Here is a 16714-nt window from a genome sequence, read left to right as displayed (position 1 = left end):
GTGTTATTTTATTTTCACTTCTGCCATGCAATTCAGTAGTGCTGTTAAATTCTAATGCCAACTTTATGTTTATGTGATTTTTTTGTAGAGTATATTGCGTGTAACAGCCTCTTCACAGATTGTCTACACATATTTATATGTAATCATGTATGTCTTACATCTGTCTCTCCATCTCTCACAATCTTTCAGTCAACACAACACAAGTTCTTGCAAATGTTTGAGGTTTTGTAACTAGTTGTTGGTTGCAGCGGTGAAGAACCAGGCCACAGGACACTACATCCTGAATGGTAAGGGAGAAGAGGTGAGGTCACGGAGCTTCATAGACCTCGGAGTGGAGTGGGATTATGTAATCGAAGAAGATGCTGAGACTCTGCACACAGAAGGACCGTTACATGACGCAGTCATTGTTCTGGTAATTGGATTTTTAAGACGTATTGAAATATTTTATTAAACGATTTGATTACTGTTTGATTTCCATTGAGTTTGGGATGCATTATGTGGCAACCATCTGAGATTTGTGGTTCAAGAGCTACTTACCACTGGAGAATCAATAATGTCGTTAGTGTTATATGTCAGGAATGAGTAGCTGAATGTGTGTAGGATTTATATGAAATGATATAGGAAATATTTTGATGGATCCAATCAGCATTCAGTTCACAGCAAGTTCAAATGACTGACATAGCTTTCTTTATATTGGAAATAAATGTAAGGGTAGTTCTAGCATACAGATAAAAAGGCCTTGACATCCCCATTGACGAAACTAGCATAGAATTAAATCTAATTTTAATTAAATTAATCAGGAGTTTATTATTCCTATACACGGTGCATTAATATGCATGCCCACTCAGACCCTGCCCAGGATAAATCACATTTATCAAATAATGAATATTCAATGGACTTTGATATAGATTGCTCAGAAACAGTTTACCTCGAGGGAATATATCCTGAACCCATCTTAAAGCTTTCATAAGAAAGAAAAGAATCAACCCTAATTGGAAACAAGGGATGCAGTTCCAAAGCATGTGGCATTCAAAAGACCATGGATTCTTGGTTTCTTTGAATCTTCCTGCTAAGGATGTTTAAAATGGGGGTTCTGTATAGGAAGGGTTGCTGAACAACAAGTGTCATCATATCTTTTCTTGATCTGGCAACACATCAGCTGTGTAGATTTAGATGCAAGTTGGCTTGGTTTTTTTTTATTGAAGTTTCTTGGCAAACATTAGCTGGTTTTTGATTAGATTTATTCTAGAAGCTTTGTGTTTTTGTCTTTGTATAGCCTTTGGTGAGAAGTGTAAAGCTGTGTTTTACTTTGAATTACAATATTTAGGAGATGTATTATGGACAGTGAATCACTTGTTTGGAAAACTCGGTGTAAATTTAAGCTACTACGTGATCAGTTAATTTATAATGTGTATAAAGATCAAAGCACATTTGAGGGCTGTAGCTGCAGACTACAATTTGTTTTAGTATGAAATAAGCTGTTTTACTTAACATTACAGAGAAACTAAAACAGTTTTTCTGGAGACGCTGATATTTGTACTTACTAATTTTTTGTACGCACAACGAAGGAGCTATCATTGTGTTTTTTTGTTCTGTCTAAAATGAAGTCTCTAATGTTATTTTACTGACATATAAGCATTTATCTGTAACATCTTTATGGAATAGTAATGCTTTGTTAGGTTTTACTACTGACTGAATTAAGTAGTATAATGCATAAAATAAATATCCATTACAAAATTTGTACTAATAAAAATAGGGTGCTGAAGCTTTTGTATTTAATAATCTCTTTAAAAAAACATGCATAATATATGTTTATTGTTTGCAGCAGTCTTTTATAGGCAGCACATGTGCACAACTAGTGATTACGTTGGGCTTAATCATTTAATTGCCAGGATAGGGATATACAGGTCAATTGTATATAAATATATTAAAGACAGAAAACAAAAAAATCCAGCTGCTGTGATGTGAGGCATGTCTGACAGTAGAGCATTTAAACTGTCTGGAATAACAGGATTCTTCCATTGTGCAGCATTGAGGCTCTTTCCAGTGCCTCAGACAATATGTAATTATTCCTGCTTTCAAATCAATGCAGTAGACATGATGACATGGCAAGTTCTCCTTTCCACTGATTGTTACTAAGTTAAGGCATTTGTGTGAGCGGATTTCCATTAACTGCAAACCACTTTGGGTTGTCACTATAGGCACATTCGTCTTATGATGTTATGACTATATATACCTGTACTGCACAAAGCTCTTATAATACATTATTAATTTGTACCATTATTTTATTATACGGAATTAATACAGATATTGTACACGAAATGACTTCATCAGAGTAGTGTGTAGATTATTTGCCTACTGCTACTTGCATATTTTATTCACTTTTTTTTGTACATTCTTTTACAAACATGGACATACTGTCATACATCAGTGCAAAGTAGAATAAAAGTTTCTAAAAAATAAAATCTATCTATCTATCTATCTATCTATCTATCTATCTATCTATCTATCTATCTATCTATCTATCTATCTATCTATCTATCTATCTATCTATCTATCTATCTATCAGATTGTTCCAAAAGACAATGAGACAAGATCATCATTGATGTATAAATACATCATCCACGAGGACTCTGTCCCAGTAAACAACAACAATGTGATTCAGGAGGACACATATGAGTGGGCTTTAAAGAGTTGGTCCCAGTGCTCGCGACCTTGTGCTGGAGGTAATAACTTGCCCACATATTTTTCTTACAACTAGTTATTTGTACAGTTTCTTTTACACTGAACTCTGCTTTGGCAGAAAATCTGCCAAATTCTGCCAGTAGCTATTCTTATATTATGCTTTCTTGTCATAAGGATTCCAGTACACAAAATATGGATGTCGTAAAAAGGGGGACAATAAGATGGTACACAGGAGCTACTGTGACATTAGTAAGAAGCCCAAACCCATCCGGAGAATGTGCAATCTCCAAGACTGCACACAACCACAGTAAGTAGATCTTATTTCTAGTTAGACCATATATATATATATATATATATATATATATATATATATATATATATATATATATATATATTTTTTTTTTTTTTTCTTTACAGTAAGCTATTTAACATTACATATCTTAGCACTCTGTCATAGTTGCACTCTAATTATCCAGTGATATTTGGCTACATATGAGTGTGTGGATGTCTTCAAGCTTGAAAAGGACACTTTAAATTATGCTTAAAACTTTCCCTTAATAGTCTTATTCTCTGAGCTATGCAAAAACAAACATAAATAGGATCAACTTGAAGGGATAAAACAAAGAAAACCATGTAAGTGTTCTTATCATCACAACTTAATTTTTTTGCGATCTTGTTGTAAACATTGTTTACATGTGATTGGCACGTCAGCATGTTCTAGAGGCAGCCGCATCGCAGTATCATGGATAACAGCTTTTGTCGAGTTAAGATCTCGAGAAAATTTAGTTGCGAGAAAACAAAGAAAAAATATAAGAATGCATCACCTCTTAGGACTTCCGTACTGCATAGACCCTACCATTACATAATTTTCCTTAAGTTGGAATAAATAAAGAGATCGATCTATCTATCTTTAAATGATGATGGAACAAATACCAAGGATATGTGAATACAGTAGTTGATTGCAAATCAGATAAATGACGATCCACACTTATAGACTGCACTGTGTTTTATATTTATGTTTCATATACCTGAATCAGGTCAATGTTTTAAAGATTTATTCCCCATAGTCCTATGTTTCTCTGTGGTCTCTGTGACATAATTAGCCCACCCACTAACTGCCTAACTCCTTACTTCTTCCTTACTCTACTGCTCTTTTCTTTTCAGCAGGTAGCCTGAGTTTATAGCATGAAATGTCAGGGTGCTCTAATTACCTTAATTTCCTTTTCCTTCCCTTTAAAAAGTGCTCTTTATGAAAGTGTGTTCTGACCTTGAAAACTGTAACCTTATATCTTATTTTTTTTATATAGTAGAAACTACTGTAACTCTCAGCAAGTCCACGTCTTCTGTCATCTATTGTAAATATCCTGAGCACTTTGACATGCAGTCTCATTTAATGAAAAGTCTGACATTAGACTCGGTCTAGGGGTGAGATTGTGTGCTACTTTGTATTAAGATAGATGTCATGGCTTTCAGTTTGGCTCCAGTTATTCAAATAGCTGCTTCCCTCCGAATATAAATGTCATTTTAAATGCAACATTTTTTCTGTGTGTATCTTTTGGCTTTGAAAAGTATTCAGAGCTCTTCAGTTGTTTGTATATTTTGAGATGGTAAGCGCCGTAGGGATGCAGTGAGTATGGCCTGTTGACGTAGCATCTCGTTCCCTCAGGGAACTAGGGTTACATACGTAACATAGCGCAGTCCCTTTCAGGAGCTGTTTTAAAACGCTTTGGGAACAAGTGTCGAATCACGCCATACTGACCAGTCCCTGCCTAGTGTGTCTGAGCACAACCAGCATACAGAACAGAGGAGCTGTGGCTCTAATTTCGAGGTCATAGAATCTGACAAAGGTCTAAGGGGTGGACCAGCCCCCAGCATTGCAAATGTCCTGGAGAGAAACGAGCCTTGACTCCGAAGGGAGTGGGAAGACCAGAGGACTCATAACATGAAGAAATGGCATCCACAATCTATCTCCTGAGCGTCTGATTATTGGCCGGAAAACCTTTCCTATGATAGCAGACAAACAGCTGCTCCGACTTTCTCCACGGACTCGTCTTGTGGAGATGTGTCCAGTGCTTGTGCAGTCAATTTAGCTTTTTCTGGTCAGGGGCTAGGAAAGGAGGAAGGCAGAATGCCTGCAGCCACAGGCACCTTAGGCACATACCCAGGTTTAGGGTAGAGAACAATGCTGGCCATGCCAGGGGCAAACTCCAGGAAAAGCGGGGCCACGAAAGGCTGCAGGTCCCCGACCCTCTTAAGGGAGGAAATTTCCAGAGGCGGTTTTTACTGACAAATACCTAAGGGCAACCTCAACCAAGGGCTCAAAGGGGGGCTCAGATAGAGCCGCTAGCACAACGGCCGAGTCCCAAACAGGTGTTTCCCCAGCGACTGCCTCTCAGGCGGGGTACAATAACCGGATATGTAAAATAGCGGACACCTAAACCTTCAGGGTTGACAGGGCCAATCCTGTGGCAAACCTGAAGCTCTGATCGAGCTAATATCAACCAGTCGTTGATATAGTTTAGTATGCGGATTCCCTGAAGCCATAGCGGGGCTAGAGCCGCATTCATGCACTTTGTGAAGGTGTGGCGAGAGAGTGCTAGGCCGAACAGGAGGACCCAATATTGGTAAGCTTCGGTCCCAAAAGCAAACCTCATGGAACCTCCCGTGAGCGGGAAGGATGGCTATGTGGAAATAGGCGTCCTTTAGATCTGTCGTGACAAACCAGTCCTCGGACTTGATCTGAGACACGACCTCCTTGAGAGTAAGCATCCTGAACCTGAGCCTCAGGAGTGAGCGGTTCAAAGAGCGCAGATGTAGGATCGTCCGCAATCCGCCATCCTTCTTCGGAACAATGAAGTACTGGCTGTATAAGCCTGACTCTCTGACTAAGGAAGGAACCTTTTGAGGCTGGTCTCTGACCCGCCTGCGAGCCCCGCCACCTTCTGCGCCGCTTTGAGAGCGGTATCTCGAAAGTGCTTGCATTTAAACAATGACTTGCCTATTGGCTGGATTTCACACGTATTTCAGAGCGTGGACAACGTGAGGCATTCCCAAAACGTTTCGATGCAACTTGAGTTCCCGAAAGGGAACTAAATTTGTAGAATGTTGTTGCAATTTACATTTGAAATTGCGGTTTTGATAATTAAACAGATATTCATAAACTTACAAATGCATTTTGTGGATTTAGACATCTGCATTTTTTAATAGACTACTGAACTTTACTTTAAATTTAGGTATTTATTTCAGTTGATCGTACAGCAGCCATCATTTCAGAATTTTAACAATTGGATGTCTCAATCATTTGTTTCCTGACAAAGCAGAGGATTAGGCATGCACAGCCAATATGTATATGGAATTTAGTCTGTCTATACTGTGTGTACCTACATGTAACACATTTTTTTTCACATACTGTTTTAATGATTTAACAGTAGAATTTTAACTGGCATGTCAGATCAACTGTCATCAATCTTATAGCTAGGAAACAGACAGATACAAAAGAATAAATATATGCACTCTTATTTGGTTGGTTTTGACACACAAAACTAATTAAATGAGCATCTATAACTCCAACCACCGCGATTGTGTAAGGTTGTGCCTTTTAAGAACTATAATCAATTTCTTCTTGGACTCCGACATATAATGACAGACGTCCATGCTGTTTTCTTCATTCCCTCACTCCAGTAGATTGCTCTTAGTGACAAAGTGTGAAAGTTCTATGAAATCCAAGCTCTAATTTGCCTTTTTTTGGAGGAACAGCAGGAAATGACTCCTGTAGTGATTGCAAGTCAGTTTATAGCCCAAGGGCTAATATAAATTACATTTAATACTCTTTTGTTGAAAAGTAGAAAAAAGTTCCAACATTTACTGCTGCTTTTGGTATTATGAAATACAACAAAATATTGCCTCAGACTTTCTATCACATGAAATGCTATTTAGAGCAATTTCTTTCTGTGGTAATTTTCAGTCTGATGCAATTTTTGAACAGCAATTATAATTGTATCAACCACAGATACATTATTGTTAAAAATGCAGTCGTCTATCTCATGTTTTTAGTTTCTTAAAAATATCACATTTTTCAGATTTGTGTAAGTAAATAAATCAAGCTATGTCTTAAGCAAATGGAAAAGGTTACTGTTAGCTAAGAAAAAGCAGAAAGGGTTTAAAGTCTTATACCCTTCAGTCAATGGAACTTTCTGTACATTCAGAGAAACAGAATAAGTTTATACACCTTGTGTGTCCAAGTTTTGATTCATAGTTTTGATGCCTTCAGTGTGACTCTACAATTTTCAAAGTCATAAAAATAAAGAAAACTCTTTGAATGAGCAGGTGTGTCCAAACTTTTGGTCTGTACTGTATATATAATATATATAAACTTTTGGTCTGTACTGTATATATAATATATATAAACTTTTGGTCTGTACTGTATATATAATATATATATATATATATATATATATATATATATATATATATATATATATATATATATATATATATATATAACACATGTGGAATTATATACATAACAAAAAATGAACTGAAAATATGTCATATTGTAGGTTCCCCTTCAGGAACTCGAGCTGCGTCGAAACGCTATGGGGCGTCTCGTTCCTTCGGGGAACTAGGGTTACGGTCGTAACCTAGAGACGTTCTTCAAAGTAGGCATCAAGAGAATGCCAAGAGTGTGCAAAGCAGTAATCTAAGAAAAAGGTGGCTACTTTGAAGAACCTACAATATGACATATTTTTAGTTGTTTCACACTTTTTTGTTATGTATATAATTCCATGTAATATTAAGATTTTTTTCTATATATACTATGAATGTGTACTCTTTAAAAAGTCAGCTGCATAACTTATTTATTTTTTCTTAATTAATTGAAATAAAGAAATTAGTTGCCATTTTGCTATTTATCCTGGCTCCTGTATGTCACTAATAGGTTTTATTATAACACAGTATAACACACACAGTATTATAAATAATGTACCTGGTCAACCAGTCTTGACTATGGCTGCATCTCGCCAGAGAACCTGTTGCTAGAATAGTTTATAAAATAGTAGAAAAGTGTTAGGAAATTGACTGTTCGCAAATACCACCATTACAAACCTCATTTTTGTGCCTTTTTTTTTTTTTTTACAGGTGGATAACTGAAGAATGGGAGCACTGCACCAAGACATGTGGAAGCCTGGGATACCAGATCCGCACTGTGCGTTGTGTTCAGTTTCTGCATGAGGGCACAAATCGTTCCATCCACAGCAAGTACTGCAGCGGAGAGAAACCTGAGACCAGACGTCCCTGCAACAGAGTGCCCTGTCCTGCCAGCTGGAGGATTGGAGCCTGGTCTGAGGTCAGATTTTTTATTTCTAACAAAATGTTTTTTTTTGTTGTTTTTTTGTTTTTTAAGCACACACAATTCTTTGTTTTACTTCAGTGATTTTAGCTAATATATAGTACACTGCTTGGGTACACGCACTTTAGTTATGATAAACAAGCTAAAAGCCCAGGCACACAATTATTGGCTTTCATCTGTTTATTAGGGTCGTAGTTAGTAGTAAGTAGTTAGTTCAAGGAAACGTATAACGATGAAAGATTTTGTAAACATTTCTGGTAAGTGTGCATAGGTGTTTAGACACAATTTATGAACCAGACTTATTTTGTTGCTTTTTTAGTAAAAACTGTTTAGTTTTGAATAAGCTAGCAGTGTATTTTTTTTACCCGAAAAGCATTGAAATAATTGTGGCATGTTTTAAAGAAGCCTGTAAAAAGAAATGCTGCTGAAATGCTTTAATTCAATTCCATAGAGGAAATAAATAGATTTCTCGTGAGCATTAATTTTCTGTTTAGCTTTGTCTTGTTTAAACCGGATCAATTGTGTTTACTCTTCTTCTACCTGTATCAAAACCTAGTTACAAATCAAAAAATATTTTGTCTTTACAACAACTGTTTTTTTGTTTTTTGTTTAAGAGATCTACTTACATTTATATGCATGAAAACCTTGGAATCCAGTAATCATTTTGACAGCAAGATTGACATCAAGCCTTAAAGGGGTGCCAGAAGAATTATTTTGGTTTCAGCTCCGCGAGAGTTCATATTCCCATTTAGATTTTTTTATTAATGTATCTGCCGATGAGAATCCTGCTCAACAATGTAATACTACAAGCTAGTTATTTTCTTTTGAGGACATTACGTCATCTATTCTGCTCTGACATTAGATTCTGTTAAAAAAAAAAAAAACAGCTTTTACCCCTCGTTTTTACCCCTTTTACACTTAAAGGGTAAGAGAGAATTTCTCTTCTCAGCACTTTACTTCACTAACCCTGGGAACTAACAAGGGAGGATGCAACCATTCAAGACTTCACCATCTTAGAGGAGTACACATCATCAGTGACTAATTACATGAGCAAGTGTATCGATGTACAGAAAGAGAGAGGTTAATGTGAATAAAACAAAAGAGATGGTGATTGAATTCAGAAGGACAACCTTAAGGTTAAGGCAAGATTTTAAAGCAAACAGTGAGGACGGTTTTATCAACGATGTCACTCTTCCCTCTATCATGGACATTTGCACAACCTTGATTCCCCTTCTACCAATAATAAAAAAAAAAAAAACGTTCCAAAGCATTTGGGCACTCACATCCAGACTGTGTAAAAGGTTCTTTACACAAGTCATTCAACTACTTAGTACAAAGGAACTGGGGTGTGACACACACACACACACACACACACACACACACACACACACACACTGTTTGCACAAAATTTCATTTAAACAGAATTGTTGCTAAACCTACAATGTTTACATGTGCAGAATTTATCATTATAAGAACATAACATTTGCACTATTTTACATCTGCAGTGCTGCATTGTCTCCATGTTCACTGTCCCACTGTCTTGTATTTTTGGGTTGTTCCTACTTGATTGAACATTCCCTGTGCCTTCCCCAGTACATACTTTCGCACATCTCACTTCTGATAGCAGTTACATGTTGCAGATACTCTCAAACATGGCCAAACATATACCCTAATTTCCAATACATTTTACAAAGATTTTTATTTTGAACATAAATAAGCCGCACCTGTCTATAAGCCTACATTGAAACTAATGAACTTTACACAGGCTTTAACGAAATACAGTGTCTGTTACACGGCTTGTATCTAAACAGTAGCCTACCAAGAAAGTCATTGTTCACTGTCTTCCTCCTTCCTTTCACAACTATTTCTCTCGGGAGTTTTTCTTTTGGCATCGTCGTGCGTTTAAAAATCACCATCGGTGAATCTTTTCTCCCGATGCCGTGCAGCTCAGAACACAGGTGAAGTGCGTTTTTTGCCCGGTTGTTTTTAGCGTGACGAATGATTCGTATTTCCTGTAGACAGTCCGAGTGAGCGGCAGGTCAAACGTCAGAGGAACCTCATCCATATTTATGATGTGGTGCGGCCCGATTCAGTGGGAGTGCATCTGATTTATTTTAAAGAATTTCATTGGTTCATCTGAACACGTTCGGCAATTTTATTAGTCTAATGTTATGGGGTTCAGTTTTTTGGCATGAAGCTTGTGAACCCGGGAAAAACCCTTCCCCAGTGTTACTTACACCAACCATAACACACATTTATGTTATATTTAATTGCAGAATTTCTATGAGTAAACTTTGTTAGATATCTTTCACCAATGTATCGTGGTTTGTGGTTCTGGTTTTAGTGCTCGGCGACCTGTGGCGAGGGAGTGGCACAGCGTCAGGTCACATGCCGCATCGGCGATCAGTGTGCAGGTGAGAAACCGGAGACACAGAAGCCGTGCCGCCCAGGACCCTGCAATGGTAAGCCAAATCATAACATATCAATAACAGTGCAAGAGATGGAGGTGTAGGTTGAATATGTAGATGTATGGATAGAAGGATAAACAGAAGGTTGTATACATTATACACAAGTGCAACTAAAACTACCATAAGAACACAAATAGAAATAAAATTTTTTTTTAATGGTTGCAGTTTCATACAGTCATTTTTGCTGTTGCTAAAGTGGTTATAGAAGATTATTATGACACTAAACGGTTGTGCATGTCAAAAATAGACAGGTGATTTTTTAAATTTAGTCTACAATGCATAGTAGCAAAGGGATTTATTCCAAAGTTAAGGCCAGTTTTTAAATGAAGGCTTATTTATACTAGGAGTTTCAACAACATTCACCAGCTCCCATCAGAGAAGAGTTCAATAATACAAAACTGCTATTGTGTAGTATGAATAAAGGTGTATGCTATCAATTTTCCATTTACACCCAAAGCAATACAGGCTTCACCCTGGCAGACTGGTAGCAGTGTTGTGCCACAAGGGATAATGCTTTGAAGGTTAAAGAGGATTGCCTTTTAAAAAATCTGTTTTTAATTCTTTTTTTATTCTACAGTGCTATGTGTGAAATGGGAGAACACATATTTTCTCACACACAGAGAACAATTTAACGTCTCCACTCAGGGGAGCTTTTATCCCAATTATTGTTCTGTCACATCCAGTTATTAATAGTCCTGCTATTGAGCATATACCTTTAATGATAGGTGCATCACTGCAAATTTCCTTTTCTTTACCAACATTTTTCATCTATACAAATTTTCGGAGAAATCTTAGTCAATGGTAAGGCTGTTTAAGAACATTGACTGTAGAAAGATTTATATACAGAAATTAATTTTTATATCTATTTATAAATGCAATCTCTCCATTACGAACACTGTTACAGGACTTTTTGTCACACTCAGTTCTTTCCAAACTTCAAACACAGTTTAATGTACTTAACAAGACGTTAAAAACATTTTAATTTAATGAATTTTATAGTCACAAAAAATTCTATTAAACTTTTGAGAAAGTTATTTAACAGCTAGTAATCAACTAATTTACCAAGTTGAATCAGTAATCGGTTAGATTAGATTAGACACTGGAGGTTTGACCACTGTCATTGGTGAATCTAAACTTTACTAAAATAGCAAAGTGAAGTGGTGTAAATTAGGTTTTAGAAGCAAATTATAACACAATCAAAATAAATGTATTCAACTTGAAAATAGTAAAAAAAAACATTTCTTAGGCTCTGAAAAGCATCTTGAATCTTTCCAAAAATGGCTGGCCTAGCGAATTTTTTAACTTATCTGAGTGCTGTCAACTCATTCGCAAAGCAAACAGACCTAGACGAATATTTAAGGGGCTGCAGGCCTCACTTACCTCAGATAAGTTCTTGATAACTTGATGATACCAAATTCTTATACAGATAGTCCCTAAATTTTCATGGTTTGACTTTTCGTTCTTAAAATGATAGAAACGTTGCAACACAATCGCAACAATATTTTCATTTTTATGTGGCTTTCGTGGCAATGCGATACGATACTCTGGGATGCTGCCAGGATGTGCGCATCTGCCGCCTTGTAAGATGCCTTCTCTCACCAGCAGTCAGCAGAGTTCAGTTGTCTCTGTGCTCGAGCGCGTATTTTTGTTTTTGGTGTTTCAGTGTTCTGTGGGCTGATAAGTTGAAGGTGGACCTTGTGGAAGACATTTTACAGAGGCATGGGTTTTGCTCTCTACAAGAAATTTCAAAGGGAAAATGTGTACTCATCGGTCTGTGAACTGAACCTCTAAGTGCAATAGGTTTTGGGCAGCAAGACAACAATATGAAAAAGGCGGAAAGGAAATATAATGCATAATGTTTTCATGATTTAAATTTCCTCATGTATTAAATTTAGTATAACAATGTAACACCATTTTGGGTGACAAATATGCAAAGGTAGCAGAATGGCCAGTGTGTTTTAAATACTTACTACTTATTTCCTCTTCTCTTTACTCTTTACTACTGTTTAATGTCTAATATTTGCTGTAGTTTTGCAGTAATGTGCCTGTAGCCTCACTTAAGCATTTCATTGTCACTGACATCTGTACAATTGACAAATAAAACTTAAATTGCAAACAAATAAAAAAAAAATTAACAATCATATTATTAGTACCTATATGTACAAAAATAGTCATAAGTACATTTCTGACACTTCTTTTTGTTTAAAAAAGCTTTAAGAACTGAATTAATATATTTAATATTAACCAAATAAGAAAAAAAAAATATATATATATATATATATATATATATATATATTATAACCAACTTAAATATTGTATTTATGTCACAGATGAGCCGTGTAAAGGAGACAAATCAATATTCTGCCAGATGGAGGTCCTTACTCGCTACTGTTCGATCCCAGGCTACAGTAAACTGTGCTGTGAATCATGCAGCAAGCGCAGCAGCACTCTCTCTTCTCTCCTGACTGAAGCTGCCGAGGTCGAGGAGGAGGTGCGATTTGGCTCAGCTTCACAGATACTCGAGACCCTCTCATCCTCAGTCAATCAAACCCTTAACCACCCGCATCAAACACCCAACCATCCCAGCAGCTTGGCCAAGCAAACCGCCAACGGTGCAGTTCTCAAACCGAACACTGAGAGCAAAAGTGCAAAACGTCAGGTACAGGCCACTAAACCCAGCACTAGAAATCTGCCAGCCCTGACAGTCTACAAGCAGCGCAACGACAACCTCGTTAGTGCTACATCACAGCACACGGATAGCCTCCTAGACATTTCCAAGGTGGAAAGATGAAGGCAAATATTACCCCCATTTTTTTTTTTTTACGTTCCTGGACTTTTGTAGATATAAATAGCTTTATTCTTTGTCTTCATTTAAATCATTCCAATGGGAGGTTTAGGGAAGTAAAGTGCTGGTTCACTTTTTGGTTTCTAGGTCATTACTCCAAGTGGTTATTCAGAATAACACTAGACATTTTTTAGTTTGTTGGTTTTTCGGAGGGGTGAGGCACCAAAGATGTTTCAGATCTGGTCAGATGTCCTTTTTCAGCAACCTCCAAGGTTTTGCACATTTAGCTCATGAGATGCCAGTGATCAGAAATGCTTGTAGTTTTTGTCAGTATTTCAGAATCAAGCACAAAGGTTTTGTTTAATGAATATTTATGAATGTTCCTGTAAATACTGTATGTGTCATAGTCAGTATTATTTTTTACTAAAACATGGTGCAGATTTTTTTAATGTAAGATTGAAGCATATGGGTAAAACGACAGTGACTCTCTGTCAAAACATCTCATCTAATATAAAGCCATTACATGCCAAACCTATCAAAAATTCTATTTAATCATGTTCCTATGTGTATAAGCACATCAGTGAGTAATGTCACAGCTATGTCTTAACAACCATTTTCTGGAATTTCCTTTCTGTTGTTGTTGGTTTTTTTGTTTCGTTTTTTTTATCTCGTACTGTATTCTATTCTAAAGCGAAACTTGTATTTCACCAGCAAGAGAGCTAAATGTAGAGACATGTGTATATGTCAAAACTCAATGGGGCCACAACGCAGGAGTCTGTCATGTGCCAGCGCAGTGCAAATGGGTGTGAAAGGCTATATTTCGAGGGTATCGAGGTAGAATTAAGGAGGTGCGCTTTTGCCTGCAATGTCAAGGAATAAATGTTTATTTTTCAAGGGTAATGTCTCAACCACAATGCATCTGACTGCAATAGCAAGGAACTCCAGTGTACGTGTCACTGGGGTTCAAACGTATAAACTCCATTCACACATGCTTGCCTGTGTGCTACTGTATAGCTATTGTATATAGAATGAAGAACTTTAGAGTATTTATTGACTTCCTTGTCTGTTTATTTTTTATGTCCAGCACCTCATTTCAAGAGCCTTTAAGAGCCAAAAATTTGAGTTAAGTTTGGCCACATTTCTCCAGGTTTCATTAAAATATTCGCACCACAATAACTAAAACGAACACAAGGAAAACCAGATTTAAACAGTTGTGAGAATGCTCTAGTCCAGCAGTTTTAGAATAGCATTTAGCAAGAAAAGGCCTAGCACAATTGGCAGCTGCTTCCAAATAGTTATCGGAATTTCCAGACGAATCTGTTCTTACAGTCAATTAGTAGATTTGAGTCATGAAAAGGTTACATCTAAACAAAGACAAACATGGAAAATGTTGGTGTTGTAGATTTGAGTTTTATAGAAACAAACATAGTAACGTTCCTGAAACTTTTTATTTTTTAAATATTCTCAATGTAATTTCATTGAATTGCTGCCTTCGACAACTTTGCTGCTAATGCTATGCAAAGCTTTTTTTAGAAGCCCAAGTAGTTTAGAATTTTTAGAGATTTTTCTTTTTTTGACAATCCCTGAAGCTCAGACAGATTTGCTGTATATGAAAAAGATCTATATATGCCCAGTCTTACCTTTGCATGTATGCCATATTTAATGCTCTGACCAGCATTTCAGTTTTTTACATCTTACTATCATCTGTTTACTTTGTCTGTTTTCATGGAAGTGTACACTACTGATGCTGTTTGTTGTAATGGGGAGCACATAGCAATAAAGAACTTAAATATTCATCTTTCGCTGTCATCTCTTACTATGTTTCAATTTCTGTTTTTCACTTGTTTTATTTTAGAGTGCTTGTATTTTATATTGCATTGCTGATGCATGCAAAGAAGGATATCAATTTAAACAGAAAATGTCTGCATTGAAAAATTTGATTACAGACAACACACATTACTCAATTACTGTCACTATTTATAAATGTTCCTTACTTCTCTAACATACAATACAGTACAGTACACATTAAGACGAGTCTTTTTTGGTATTTAATATTGCACTCCTATTGCTGATAACATTTTAGCTATTAATATATGAAGTGATGAACGTATTTATCGAACGTCTGAAAATCCAAACGTCTCATCAGAAAATCCATTACTTATCTGCCTAACCTCCCGTCCCTATTAATTGTCCCAAGAACTTTCAAATGATTAGTTGTGACTCCCAACCGCTTTTCTTAAAAGCACCATATAATTGCATTTACATTGCAAATCAGAAGTGGCACATGGGTGGAAAGTTGAGATTTAATGAATTCTGAGAACTGATCTACAGTGAAAATAAACCTGTTAACCTGTTAAATTGCAGGTTTTTATGATATTAAAATTAAACAAGATTATGCAAGATTTTATAATTGTCATAAAACAATCAAAAATAGAAATAAAAATGTGTCCATAAAAAAATAAAATTAAATTATATATATATATATATATATATATATATATATATATATATATATATATATACAGTGAGGAAAATAAGTATTTGAACACCCTGCTATTTTGCAAGTTCTCCCACTTAGAAATCATGGAGGGGTCTGAAATTGTCATCGTAGGTGCATGTCCACTGTGAGAGACATAATCTAAAAAAAAAAGTCCAGAAATCACAATGCATGATTTTTTTTACTATTTATTTGTATGATACAGCTGCAAATAAGTATTTGAACACCTGAGAAAGTCAGTGTTAATATTTGGTACAGTAGCCTTTGTTTGCAATTACAGAGGTCAAACTATTCCTGTAGTTTTTCACCAGGTTTGCACACACTGCAGGAGGGATTTTGGCCCACTCCTCCACACAGATCTTCTCTAGATCAGTCAGGTTTCTGGCCTGTCGCTGAGAAACACGGAGTTTGAGCTCCCTCCAAAGATTCTCTATTGGGTTTAGGTCTGGAAACTGGCTAGGCCATGCCAGAACCTTGATATGCTTCTTACAGAGCCACTCCTTGGTTATCCTGGCTGTGTGCTTCGGGTCATTGTCATGTTGGAAGACCCAGCCTCGACCCATCTTCAATGCTCTAACTGAGGGAAGAAGGTTGTTCCCCAAAATCTCGCAATACATGGCCCCGGTCATCCTCTCCTTAATACAGTGCAGTCGCCCTGTCCCATGTGCAGAAAAACATCCCCAAAGCATGATGCTACCACCCCCATGCTTCACAGTAGGGATGGTCTTCTTGGGATGGTACTCATCATTCTTCTTCCTCCAAACACGTTTAGTGGAATTATGACCCAAAAGTTCTATTTTGGTCTCATCTGACCACATGACTTTCTCCCATGACTCCTCTGGATCATCCAAATGGTCATTGGCAAACTTAAGACGTGCCTGGACATGTGCTGGTTTAAGCAGGGGAACCTTCCGTGCCATGCATGATTTCAA

At 36.7% G+C, this 16714-nt stretch overlaps 1 protein-coding gene across 2 annotated transcripts in view; it reads left to right on the top strand.

Moving 5' to 3' along the window:
* The window catches only part of adamts3 (ADAM metallopeptidase with thrombospondin type 1 motif, 3), an 82113-nt gene extending 67034 nt beyond the window's left edge, over positions 1-15079 (top strand). For both annotated transcript variants that reach the window (XM_083526805.1, XM_083526806.1), the window contains 6 exons: positions 249-412; positions 2570-2726; positions 2860-2992; positions 7822-8029; positions 10377-10494; positions 12831-15079. In XM_083526805.1, coding sequence (XP_083382931.1) covers positions 249-412; positions 2570-2726; positions 2860-2992; positions 7822-8029; positions 10377-10494; positions 12831-13291 — 1241 coding nt within the window. In that variant the 3' untranslated portion in view covers positions 13292-15079. The remainder of the gene's footprint in view (positions 1-248; positions 413-2569; positions 2727-2859; positions 2993-7821; positions 8030-10376; positions 10495-12830) is intronic.
* Positions 15080-16714: the final 1635 nt, after the last annotated feature.

Source organism: Silurus aristotelis, assembly GCF_946808225.1.
Source record: "Silurus aristotelis genome assembly, chromosome: 23".
Lineage (NCBI taxonomy): Eukaryota > Metazoa > Chordata > Actinopteri > Siluriformes > Siluridae > Silurus > Silurus aristotelis.
The sequence above is the reverse complement of the archived record's forward strand: the minus strand, read 5'-3'. Positions and strand labels throughout refer to the sequence as shown.